Source organism: Pollachius pollachius, assembly GCF_949987615.1.
Source record: "Pollachius pollachius genome assembly, chromosome: 6".
Lineage (NCBI taxonomy): Eukaryota > Metazoa > Chordata > Actinopteri > Gadiformes > Gadidae > Pollachius > Pollachius pollachius.
The window spans coordinates 14,056,574-14,068,376 of record NC_136939.1 but is presented as its reverse complement, the minus strand read 5'-3'; the positions used below and the strand labels follow the sequence as shown (position 1 = coordinate 14,068,376).

At 43.8% G+C, this 11,803-nt stretch overlaps 1 protein-coding gene across 1 annotated transcript; it reads right to left on the bottom strand.

Annotated features, from left to right (window-relative positions):
• Positions 1–3,830: 3,830 nt before the first annotated feature.
• Positions 3,831–11,595, bottom strand: LOC307077142 (14-3-3 protein epsilon-like). Its single transcript, XM_079738447.1, has 6 exons — positions 11,398–11,595; positions 9,474–9,673; positions 8,787–8,893; positions 8,329–8,535; positions 7,780–7,916; positions 3,831–5,366 (listed from the first exon to the last, which is right to left on the bottom strand). The coding sequence occupies exons 1-6, from the start codon at positions 11,459–11,461 to the stop codon at positions 5,311–5,313; spliced, it is 771 nt and encodes a 256-aa protein (XP_079594573.1). The 5' UTR covers positions 11,462–11,595; the 3' UTR covers positions 3,831–5,310.
• Positions 11,596–11,803: the final 208 nt, after the last annotated feature.

Sequence of the window (11,803 nt, the reverse complement as noted above, 5' to 3'; positions counted from 1 at the left end):
GACAAGTACAAGAGAAAAACAGAATGGCCCCATAATAAGATAAAAGAGTTGTGAAACGGTTGGCTGCAGGACCGGCTCCAGGGAAGAAAAGAGGACGGCAAGGAGAGGGGGAAGAGGACTAAAGGAAAGGAAAAGGGAAGGAGGAGAGAGGAGGAAGAATCATTGTCAGGGTGACTTGAAATGAGTATGATGGGGAAGGGCAAAATAAATAAAAACCTGCAACTCGACAGAGCAGTGGATCAAAGAAAAAGACTGCTGTGTATACCAGTAACCCTCATTTCTCTTTTCCATAAGAACCCAACACAGATGGCCGACTACCTCTCTCATCACGAAACCCCGGGTGAGCTGAACGTAGAGATTAGGGAACTGTCAGAGAAGACCAAATGAAGAGTGAATCCCGCTGTATGAATCCAACCCCTGTCAGGATGTTGAATATGTGAGCTCAACACCAGCCATCTAACACACATATACACACAAACATCCAGCAACGTGCACTTTCAATGTTTAATGTACCATCAATTGTGGTTTGCTTATGCAATGTGTATTCCCCAAGTTTAGACATTAAGTAGCAGTAGTTAGAATGGTTAGGATGGTAACTTCTGTCTCCCTGCACCTATTAGTTCCGATTCATGAGAGATCAGCAGCCAGTGCCAAATAACTTACATTTGAACCGGTTTGGTTAATGCAATGAGCAGTAATACATTCCAAGGAGTTAAACGGAAAGAAGCTTTTTGTAGAGCAATTTGCTTGCCTTTTTTATGCATACCATTTTGGGTTTAATTGATGCTCGTATACATACACAGCAGACTAAAATAGTAGTTCTGCGCAAATCACAGTGGGACATAATAGGCTAGATGTTCTATTACCCCACTGCTCTGCAGATGCAGCGAGCTGCAGAGATCGAATAGAGAAAATGAGATACCGTTACCACTGGCACCACCATGTGGTAGTTTTGTGCTACTGTATGGCCGCCATGACTTATTATATTGATTGCAATGTTACGTTACAATTAAGAATCGCAGCATAACTCCATGTCCGAGAATTGTGTGGTTAATTGTATAATGAATGACCTTGTAAAGGAAGCTTTTATGTTAATGTTTTTACCTTAACGTGTGTCTTCTCCCTGAGTAGATAAGTGGAACTTAAGAAGAGGAAATATAAGAGGAAATCATAGATAAATTTTAATCATCTGACATTTAAACCTATTATATTGTAAAACACATTAAATGGACAAATTCCTTCCACTCACCCAGATCCAAAGAGACTAATGGGGTGCCAAGAACTGTAGGATAGCTATGCTGCTGCTGCTATGGATATTAATTTATTGTACGCTCCCCAGACCAACAGTGGACAGTACCTTCCAGTCTCAATGTTCATGGCTGATGAAGGCAATCACTGGGTGTCCAAACCCCTGTTGATACACTCCATCAGTCCTCTTTCTTCCTCCCCGTCTATCCACTCCCCGCAATCAGGTAGAGAGAGAGCAGCTCGTGTCTTGATCCACAGATGCTCTCGGACCCGGATGTGAAGTCCCTCCTCTGATCTGTGGTTTCCATGGACATAAGCAATGATACCTCAAGTTTTGTTGCTAAACTTCCAGTGTGTTATAGAAATGATATCGCTGCGATAGAGGCCTATTGAGTCTCAATCTGTGGTACAAAGGTTCTAAAACATCTATCTTCAGAGAAAATAAAAGAGAGGAAATAAAACCAAGGTAAAATTTTGGGGCGGACAGGTGGGAGCCAACAAGCCTACCTGGGGGCTCGTGGGCTCTTCCCTGAGAAGTAAAGGGGCCAGCAAACTGGGAAAGAATTGGAGGTGGTGATGACATCCCACAATGTTGTCACATTTTCCAGGACTTGTGGTTTTCTCTAGCAGCAATCTAGCGTCAATCACAGACCTGCAAGGTTAGAGGAAACCATTAACATCATTCATGAAATGGTGGCAAAATCAGGAGAGGCAGGTGCGTAGTCGACTCAAATATCGTCCCCCGTCATCTTGGCCATTTCACTTCACATACATTTGTAGCTAGCTGATTTAGTTCTTGAAACAAAAACCCTCATATTGAGAAATATTAATAGAGGATGATCATGAGGGCGCCACATTGTTGGATAGTGGATACACCCTAGAAAATAGAATATGGGAACACGGTAAATATCACTAAAAATGTCAGGTTTCTGTATTCTGAATAAGCCTCAAAAGTATGCAGTTATAATGCTGCCCGTTTGATTCATCTGCACCTCACCTGTCTTTCACGGCAGCGCCAGTGTCGTCATTCATCACTACCCGACCCACCCACCACCACCATTAGCCTATCGGGAGCGTGTTTTCCTGATATGCTAATAGCCCATCTCCACTGAATCCATCCATTCACTTTCAGTGGAGAACAAGCGACACGGTGGCGCGTACTGCATTACGTTGTTCAGTGAGTTGTATCCCCGACATTGAATATCATTATAATGAATATATATTACCCCAACCAGTGTTCACGCCTAAACAATCCGGCTTTCTCCTCGATTGTCTCGAACGCAGTAAGGACAAAACGACGTGATGAATTTAGGCGGACTTCTCCAAGAGCAAGTGCCAATCATTTATCACAGAGTTTTCTGCGGCTAGATGACGTAAAAGTATCAGCAAGAAGCCCATTGTTCTTCTCACTAAATTCGCATTTTGACCACCTTAAACAAACGTAGGCTACATTCCACTTAACATGATACATCACTTTCTCCAGCTCAGCTCTCTGGCTGGCTGGCTATAGAGGCTAGAGTTACTCACCTGGCTCAATTCAAACTTGAGAAACGGCTTTAGCTACTGTTGTTTTAGTGTTGACATGCAATGTATGTCAGCACGTTGATGTGATGTCGGCCAAGTCTTGAAAGTCTGGTTAAGCTATTTGACTTTTACGCTCTAATGCAAGGGGTTATCTGGGTGTAATTTGAGTGTGTGTGTGTGTGTGTGTGTGTGTGTGTGTGTGTGTGTGTGTGTGTGTATGTGTGTGTGTGTGTGTGTGTGTGTGTGTGTGTGTGTGTGTGTGTGCGGGGGGGGGGCGGGGGGGGGGGGGCAGGAGAGAGATCTCAGTTACATTTTTGGAATATTATATTGCTGGTCAAATTTACAATAATAAAAACAAACATTTATTCTCCGTGTTTATGATGCTGTTATTATCGCTCGGAGATTGAAAGATTGTGTACACAGATTATAGGAAGCGACCGGAAATTGGGTTGGGTTGGACCGGGATAACGCTACATTTCCTGACGCCCTCTCTAATGCACTGGAGCGAACGCAGTTTTATTTGCGTGACCTTTTAGGAATCCCCACAAATAGGACGCTCCCTCTGACATTTAATGTGATTCTCATTTTAAGTTATATAGTATAATCGTGTTATCTACCCATCAGACCGCATCAACTACATTCAAGAGCTCCCTCCCATTCGGCCGCCAACCCAGAACCCTCAGACGCAGTAGAGCCCGTTTTAGCAGTATCTTTGTGCCTTTTGCCATCCTTGCATTCAATTAACACTATCCGTAGTCAAGCAATCAGTCCGTAACCCTCCTTTTAATGTGTCCATGTATTCATCAGGTGTGTTGTATTCCACCACTAATGACGACTTGTGGACCGCGTCTATGTACATGCGCGCTAATATTGTGAAAATGAATTTCCAAATTGAGAACAATTCAATCAGCTCTATTAATGTTATTATGTGTGTATTTAATAATCCTGACCGAATAACACTCCTTATGAGTCCGTCGACCATTTTACAACTGTCAAACGGCAGTGCTCTCTGGTGGCCAGACTCCAGATTGGATGGGAGCAAAATAATGTAGCAGACCTTCAATTTTTCTTTTTCAAGTTTATTGTTAATTTCCATGCTGTGTTTCAGTAAGAATACAGATGGTGCTTGTGGCTCCCGTCAGTAGTACAAATCAAGATTCACGTTACACTAACTGAGAGAAAACAGAAGTGAGAAACACAGGTCAAGCAAATATACGAGGAAGAGACGGTTCAAAACAGAAGGAAAAACGTGAAATAGCAAGAGTCATGGGAGGGGGGTTTCCTGCAGGTCTCTTTCCTCCCCCCCCCCCCCCCCCCCCCCTCCACCAAAGTGCCAATACAGAAATGCATTACACTAGTCAGAATACTTCAAACTGGATTGTTTGATATATATCGTTGTTTTTTTTAACTTCCATCTAAAACAAGTCATCAGTGAGCAAGCTGCCATAAGCAATAAGCGCAACAGCCTTGTAGTGAAATGCTTGACCCGGAGGTGAAACTCTGCAGCCACGTAAGAGCAAAGGGGTAAAACAGTGTGGAGTAGGATACGGGATGGCGCAGGGGTGGAGGGGAGGGGAATACCACTAGTGTTATGAGGAATAAGAATCATTTCTATGCCAAGAATGGAAAGAAAAAGGTTAGAATGGACAACCGAAGAATAAGCAGGGCCTTGGTTTACTTTACCGAAAGCTAAACGTACAGTGGATCCCTTTTTCTTTATTTAAACCACTCGTCACCTCTTTTTCCCACATTCAACCCTTACATTTTCCAGAATAAAGACAAACGTTCTCGCCTTCTCACACATACTTATAATTTTTTTTTCCGAAGCATTATCTTTTCTTTCTCTTGTTGTGTACACACATGCATGATTCAGGTGGACATAATTGGCAAGACATATTCAGCAATGTGAAAGCAACGAAGGGAGGTGTGTGTATGTGTATGTGTGTGTGCATATGTATGTGTGTGTGGGTATGTGTATGTAAAGGGGACATTACAGGAACCCGGCAGGATTAAGCTGGAAACGACTCAAAGGGTAGAATTAAACAAACAAACTTGGGAGAGGAGAAATATACCGTAACATTGATCTTATGATTTCCTTCCGTATGTATTTAACTGGCAGGTATACCAGTGCAATGTTAAAAAAAAAGAAAAGAAAAAAATAACTAAAAGAAAAAAAAATGATACAAATAAAATGGAGAAGCCCTGAGAGGGGTGGTAGCCTAACGGTTGTTGGTGGCATTAAATGAGCTCTAAATAATTAGAATAATAAAAAACTTTTGGCATTTGGGCACCAACACAGCTAGAGTGAGGGAGTCCCGGTGGCATGCAAGACACCCGGCTCACCCCTCTAAAGTCTGGCCCCCCGGGTGGATGGTGAGGGGGTGGGGGGGAGGAGGGAAACAATGTGGTGTAACACGGAAGGTGGCAGACATCTTGGAGGGACGGGAATGGAGGAGAAAGAAATCAATGAAAAAAATTTAAAACAAAAAAGATTGGAAGGAATAAGGAGTATTTTTTTGTTTGTCGTTGCATGTCGTCTCACTGGGCCGCCTCCTCCTCTGCATCCTGCACTGTCTCCTTGTTCTGTTCTTCGCCTGCAGGGAGAAAGGGAGAAAAACAACAAGGTTCTCATTAGGGTCTGGGAAGACCTGCTTATATAGATAAGGAGAATGAGGGAAAGACAGAACGCCCACAGGCTGGACCTCAGAGGAGAACCCTGTACAAAGAGAGGCCCAGGAGGGGGTCAGGTCCCGGTTGAGGTGGGTACCGGGTGAAAACAACAAAGAGTGGAAGTAGCGGTGATGTATTGCATGTGGTTGGCTGCAGTCAGGAGACTTGGATTGTGAAGGGAGTGGGGCAAATAATAAAACTAAATAAGTGGATCGTCATCGCAATTCGTAGACCAAAAACCCTTGTTGGCAAACCAGTCAGATGCACTACGAACGTACAGGCGTTCATACCGTTCATGTAAAATGTCTCCATTAGCTGTGTGCGTTTGCAGTGCACAGCCATTTGAACCTACAGGAGCAGTTGCTTGGGTAACATTTTTACTGGAATGGCTCAGCCATCTTTGGATTAAACTAAACAAAAATGAGCCACTAAACAGGCAGCTTTGTCAAAACAAAAAAGGGTTTACAGTCCTATGAGGGGAACCACCACTGCAATCCACAAAGAAACCAGAAAGAAACCACAACGGTGTCAAAATGGCACCTGAAAAGTTGATGCTGGCACAGATTTCATTAAGGGTTTGGAGTGCAACACAACCTCAAAAAGGGTATTTTAAGTGTAACTTATGACTCTTCTGTGGATTTCATACCGTTTTCCATCTTTTAAATAGCAAGTGCAATGTCATCACATATGTCACACTTGAAGGTGTTAAAAATCTAAAAATGCCTAAACAATATAAGGTACTCATAATAAGAACTGCTCCGATGCCATGTCTATTCTGATAGGCCATTAAGTGGTATGAATCTGAGAATCAATAGAAACTTATACAATGTAGGACACAAAGTCCAAAGGTAAAACTCTAAAGTAAAGCCATGTTTTGGCACCAACTGTTATTTGGAAATGGGCGTTGTGCTAATTAGCAAGTACAGACAGTTGGCTCATCAAAATGGGGATGCCTTTTTCAACCCAACCTCTTGCAACACTGGCCAAGCTTCAAACAGTGGTGCCATCTTCAACGGCAATGATGAGTACAGTCAGCATCACAAACAACCCAAGTCCAAACTGCCAATTCTTTTTTTATTTCTGATTAGTTTGCATTGACCAGGAGCAGATGGTATACCCGGTATGCATCCCTCCAGCAAGCTCTGTTGGCACTATATGCTCCTCTTGGGTTAGTATACGGGTGGTTGCATTTACATCAAAATGTGATGAGAAATGTGAATAGATCATTCAAAGTTGGCGAGGATGTCAGAAACATGACTTCATTAAATTGTTACAACAAACGTCACAGGGATAATACAGCCAAAAACTGTTTGACTGATGATTGCTATTGAATTTAAAACGTCTTGGTGAGCATTTCGCCATTGCTCAGCCTCACAAGTTTATGCTCAAATAAATAAGGGATATGAATCACTGCCCGACTGTTCAGGGCATGGCAAAACCTAGGTGCATCGGTCAAATCTGGGGCCGGGTTAACAGTGAGTACCAGACTGTTCCCTCTTCCGATAAGGCCATCCCTCAGCAGCTGTACGTAGATCATTGCCGCGCCCCAAGCCCGCAATGCCAAAGTGCATTCTGGACTCACAAGGATGCTGTGGAAGGCATGGATTTTGAGAGAACCCCTAATAGGTCACATATGTGAATGAAACTGATAATATACGGATGATGCTACAGTGATTTGAGGACCTGCTCTATTAAACAGTATTGTGCCTACTGCAGCAATGTCTCCTTTAAGAGCAGTAGCGTCTTAATAAGCGCCGAAATGGATGGTGCAGGGTCGTGTGACGGGGCAGGGTCTACGAGACCAAATGTAACTGCTGACTCAATCAAGACGGGTAGAGTCAATACGAATGGCATGATCCCATTACCGAGGAAAACTAAATGAGTAATTTAGAGAGGAAAGGGGAAGGGCTTTCCCCTCTGTAGATTATTTCCAAAGAATCTACAAAGTGGAACATGGGAGAATGCGAGAAACATTTAGGAAGGAACGGAGGACAGCGAGAAAAATGCTCCCATCGTACAGAGTCAACAGGCTGCAGTGCAGAGCTTTCGAAGAAAGGCATCAATATAGGCAGGCTGTCTATGTCAACCCCACTGCTCAAGTCCAGATACCAGTTGTGACAGTCAAAACTAGTATTGTTCGTCTTAAAATTCAGCCCAGGCAATTTGATCTCTTCAATATAATATCTCATTATTCTGTGGGAAAATGGCAAACTGAATGGCTCCCTGAATAGGCGAAATTCTTGTAATTGCACACAGAGAGCAAGAGAGATTCAGGGGATGAAACAATGGTTTTTATTAAGGCCTGGGGGTTGGAGGGTGCAGGTGACGTGTGCTCACCGTCTGCCTGCATGTCTGAGGTCCATAGTGTCAGGTTGTCGCGCAGCAGCTGCATGATGAGCGTGGAGTCCTTGTAGCTCTCCTCGCTCAGCGTGTCCAGCTCCGCAATGGCGTCGTCAAACGCTGTCTTTGCCAGCCTGACAGGACAGACAGTTGGAATGTGTTCATGTCATTTATTTTTTAAAAAGGGCACTGTTCAATGGGCACGGCTCATTGGGCACTGTCTACATTAACATTTGAATGTTTTACTACATCAACCAATGTATACACATGTCACACTGTTAGTGGGTCACTAGTCTTTTTGACAGAAAAATACATTTTTAACAATTCAGGGATCCGGTCACTGAATAATTTGAAAAGATTATTCCGAATTTTTATAGAATCGCAATAAATATGACATCAGCACTAAAGAACAGTTGGAATATTATAGTGTGAGGTCGCTGCCGATTACCGTCCCTCAGGTGCACACAAAACCCATACAATACAACCAATGCCCATAATCAACAAAATAACATGAAATAGATGCAAAGAAAGAGGAAGTCCACCTACTTGCAGGCGCGGTCAGGCGAGTTAAGGATCTCGTAGTAGAAAACGGAGAAGTTGAGCGCCAGGCCGAGGCGGATCGGGTGTGTGGGTGGCAGGCCTTCTGCGGCGATGTCATTGGCAGCCTTGTAGGCTGCCAAGCTGTTCTCAGCCGCCTCCTTCCGGTCGTTGCCAGTGGCGAACTCAGCCAGGTACCTATGGTAGTCCCCCTTCCTAAAAGGTCAAAAGGCAAACGTTTTTGTTTGTTTGATACCCTGTTAAGATTCCGGAAGCAGATCACCATCTTTATAATAGCCAAACATCTGCACATTTGTTTTGTAGTGAGTTGATTTGATGCTGTAGTGACATGGACTTCAAGAGAACACTATATGCTGCACTGCCTTATCCGCAAGCCAGTTAATCTTAAATCCATATCAGATTCTTAACAGAGTGTCTGCCTGAGTGTGCATTTGGTTAGTACGTACATTTTATAGTAAAAGACTTTGGACTCTCCCGTGTTGGCTGATGGAATGAGGTGCTTGTCCAGGACATCCAAGATGTCCTTGCAGATAGTCTTCAGCTCCGTCTCCACCTGGGGGTGGAACACCACACATGAACAAGAAGAAACATTTAGTTGCAGGCGTACTACACATCCAACCGTTAAGCTAAAAAGGTTGTGATAAGAGTAATCATTTAGAAGTTCCTAAAACATTGAAATACATGACAAAATAGAAATGTTTCTCATAAAAGGTTTTGAGGACGACAATAAAGAAGGTTGAAAAAAGAGGTTTCAATGAATATTCCGGATTTTTGTGCAAGAAATGAACACGATATAATGGAATGTTCTGTGCTCATTCGTTCAGTCAGTGTCAAGAAACTTGATACGAGTGTGATGATGGTACATTTTCCTGAGTCATGACAATACTGCAAACACGGAGCAAGCAGAAGCATCGTTCAACGAGCCAGGGTTTTCCCACTTCCTCCCAATTATAAGCAATTACCCCTTAAACAATTTAAAAAGAAAAATCTAGCAATAGCTGATCATACTAAAGAAAACCCCAAAGTACTGATTAAAAAAAAAATCTAATAAGATCCTCAAGACACTTGGGTCCCTCCCGAGCCTCACTGCCACCACTTAAAGCATATAGTGAGCATTGATCTCCTTCTCTTACCAATTGCCTGTATTCCTGGATCATCTTGATGATGCCCTCGCCCTCCTTGCTCTCCTCCTTCTGCTCCAGGCTGCTGATGATCCTCCAGGAGGCTCGGCGGGCACCGATCACGTTCTTGTAGGCCACCGACAGCAGGTTCCTCTCCTCCACCGTCAGCTCCACGTCCATGCCAGCCACGTTCTTCATGGACTTCACCATTTCTGGAAGGGCGGAAGGAGGGGATTCCAACACACACACACACACACACACACACACACACACACACACACACACACACACACACCAAGTTAGCTCATTATACACAGGAAGCTGTCAATGTACTCCTAAAAAGGATGTTACCTTACCATACCTATACGAGTACATCTCATAAAAGAAAGCTTGGTTTAACTGACATTTAATAAAATAGTTCATTGATATAGAATAGATCATATACCTCATCGCTCTGACTCCATTGAAATCAATTTAATTTGGTGCTAAATAATCACTGCAGCATGCTCTGCGACCACAGCATTAGTGCTTTGGACTCCTTATGGAGTATGCGCACTATAGATTGGCCTAATGGTTGAAACTTGGCATCCTTTGCGGTTTGCCTTCGCCTGAAACCATCCATTACACTATAGACTGGCCCACTAGAGTGAGACAAATCAAGGCTTTTCTTAAGGGGTATTGCTTCATAAAAAAAAACCCAAAGAAAACATTTAGGTAAGCACATCGGAAAGATTCTGACATTATGCATTTTATAATGGGATCATAAATCAATGTTAACACCATGTATACACTCCATTTTTACAATTATGACTATTGGAAAGGGAAATTTGACTTTTCTGCAGATCCTGTTATTGAGGGCTGTTTGGGCATGCAGTAAGTTAGAAACACACCCAAAAAGCATGGGAAGTCAATGGCATTGCAAACACAAACCATTTTTAGTTTGCCTGGATCTAGATGTGTGGCACTTAAAAGGGTGAGTCAAAAGGTGTGGACACTACATACGCACACAACAGCCTTGCCAGCTATTGTCATCGCAAAACTCCTCCCATTGTTGAGGGCGAACAGGATATATGTTATGTGAAGGTGTAGCAACAGTCTAAAATGGTTGCTTGTAACATACGTTATACAATTATTCTACATTTATACAGTAGCATTCCATCAGGGATGTATGATTCAAACATGAACACTCATTTTTAACGTTGTGTCTTGAGGATCTATGGAGGCAAACTGCACTTGTGCGCCGATGCCGGAGCAGCCCTACTGACATAAAATACAAATATCCTTTGGATGCCTATATGGTACAACATCTAGATAGACAGACAGGTGTGAGGGACCACCAGCGGTCATACACCAACACACGTCAGGGATCCTACTCATCAGCACCAGTGCAGTCCTATCTATGGGGCGCAAAAGTTGTCCCCGGGTTGCGGAACAACTTAATCCAAATATCCCCGAAAAGGGGATCCATTTCGGCGTCGGAATCTAGCTGAACTGTTAAAGATCGCACAGTAGATCACACTATCAAACAGTACACACCCGCAACGCCATTAACGCCCCACCTTGCGTTAAACTGTGGTGTGCCGTAGGGCGAGTAGCATGGCGATGTGGTGGTGGCTGCTGCTGGCAGCGTGAGCAACGACCCACTAGCCTGACAGGAAGCCGTGCAGCTAGATGCTAACATCATGTACGGCTATGTTTTGTACTTTAGCCCGTAGCTAATGTCGGCAGCGGCACACGGTTCACCACCACTATATTCAATGCTTGATAAAAATCCACTGGCTGCTTTTCCGCCATTTTGTTTCTTGGCTGATCTCTGACAAAAGCGGATCCATCGCCAGCCACCACCTTACCTGCTGCTCCTCGCAGCCCCCTGCTGAAGAGAGCGAAGGGGATACAGGCGGCGGAGGGGCTGACCGTGATATATTGGAGATCTTACCGTCGTATCTTTCTGCTTGCTCGGCCAATTTAGCCTGATATACTGCGTTTTCCCGGTCTGCCATGGCCGTCGGTGTTGAGTTATCGATAATGTCCTGAAACAGACGGTTTATCGTTGGTCGTAGGTCCCAATTGGCGATTCCTGGTGGAGCGATAGCAGCTTCCCCACTGTAACCAAATAGCCACCGGTAGCACTTGGGCAAAGATGGCGTCAGATCTCCATCCGGGAAACGCAACTTTACTTCTATCCCCTCCCCCATCCTTTGATTTTAAATGTGTAAATCCTGATTATTAGGCATGCTGTAAGCTAAAAATACATTTCGAGATGGTGCAGATCATAGTGTCGGTGGTATCTAGTACATTTTATTGACGCTATCGATCACTGCATTACAGTATCAGTGTGATAA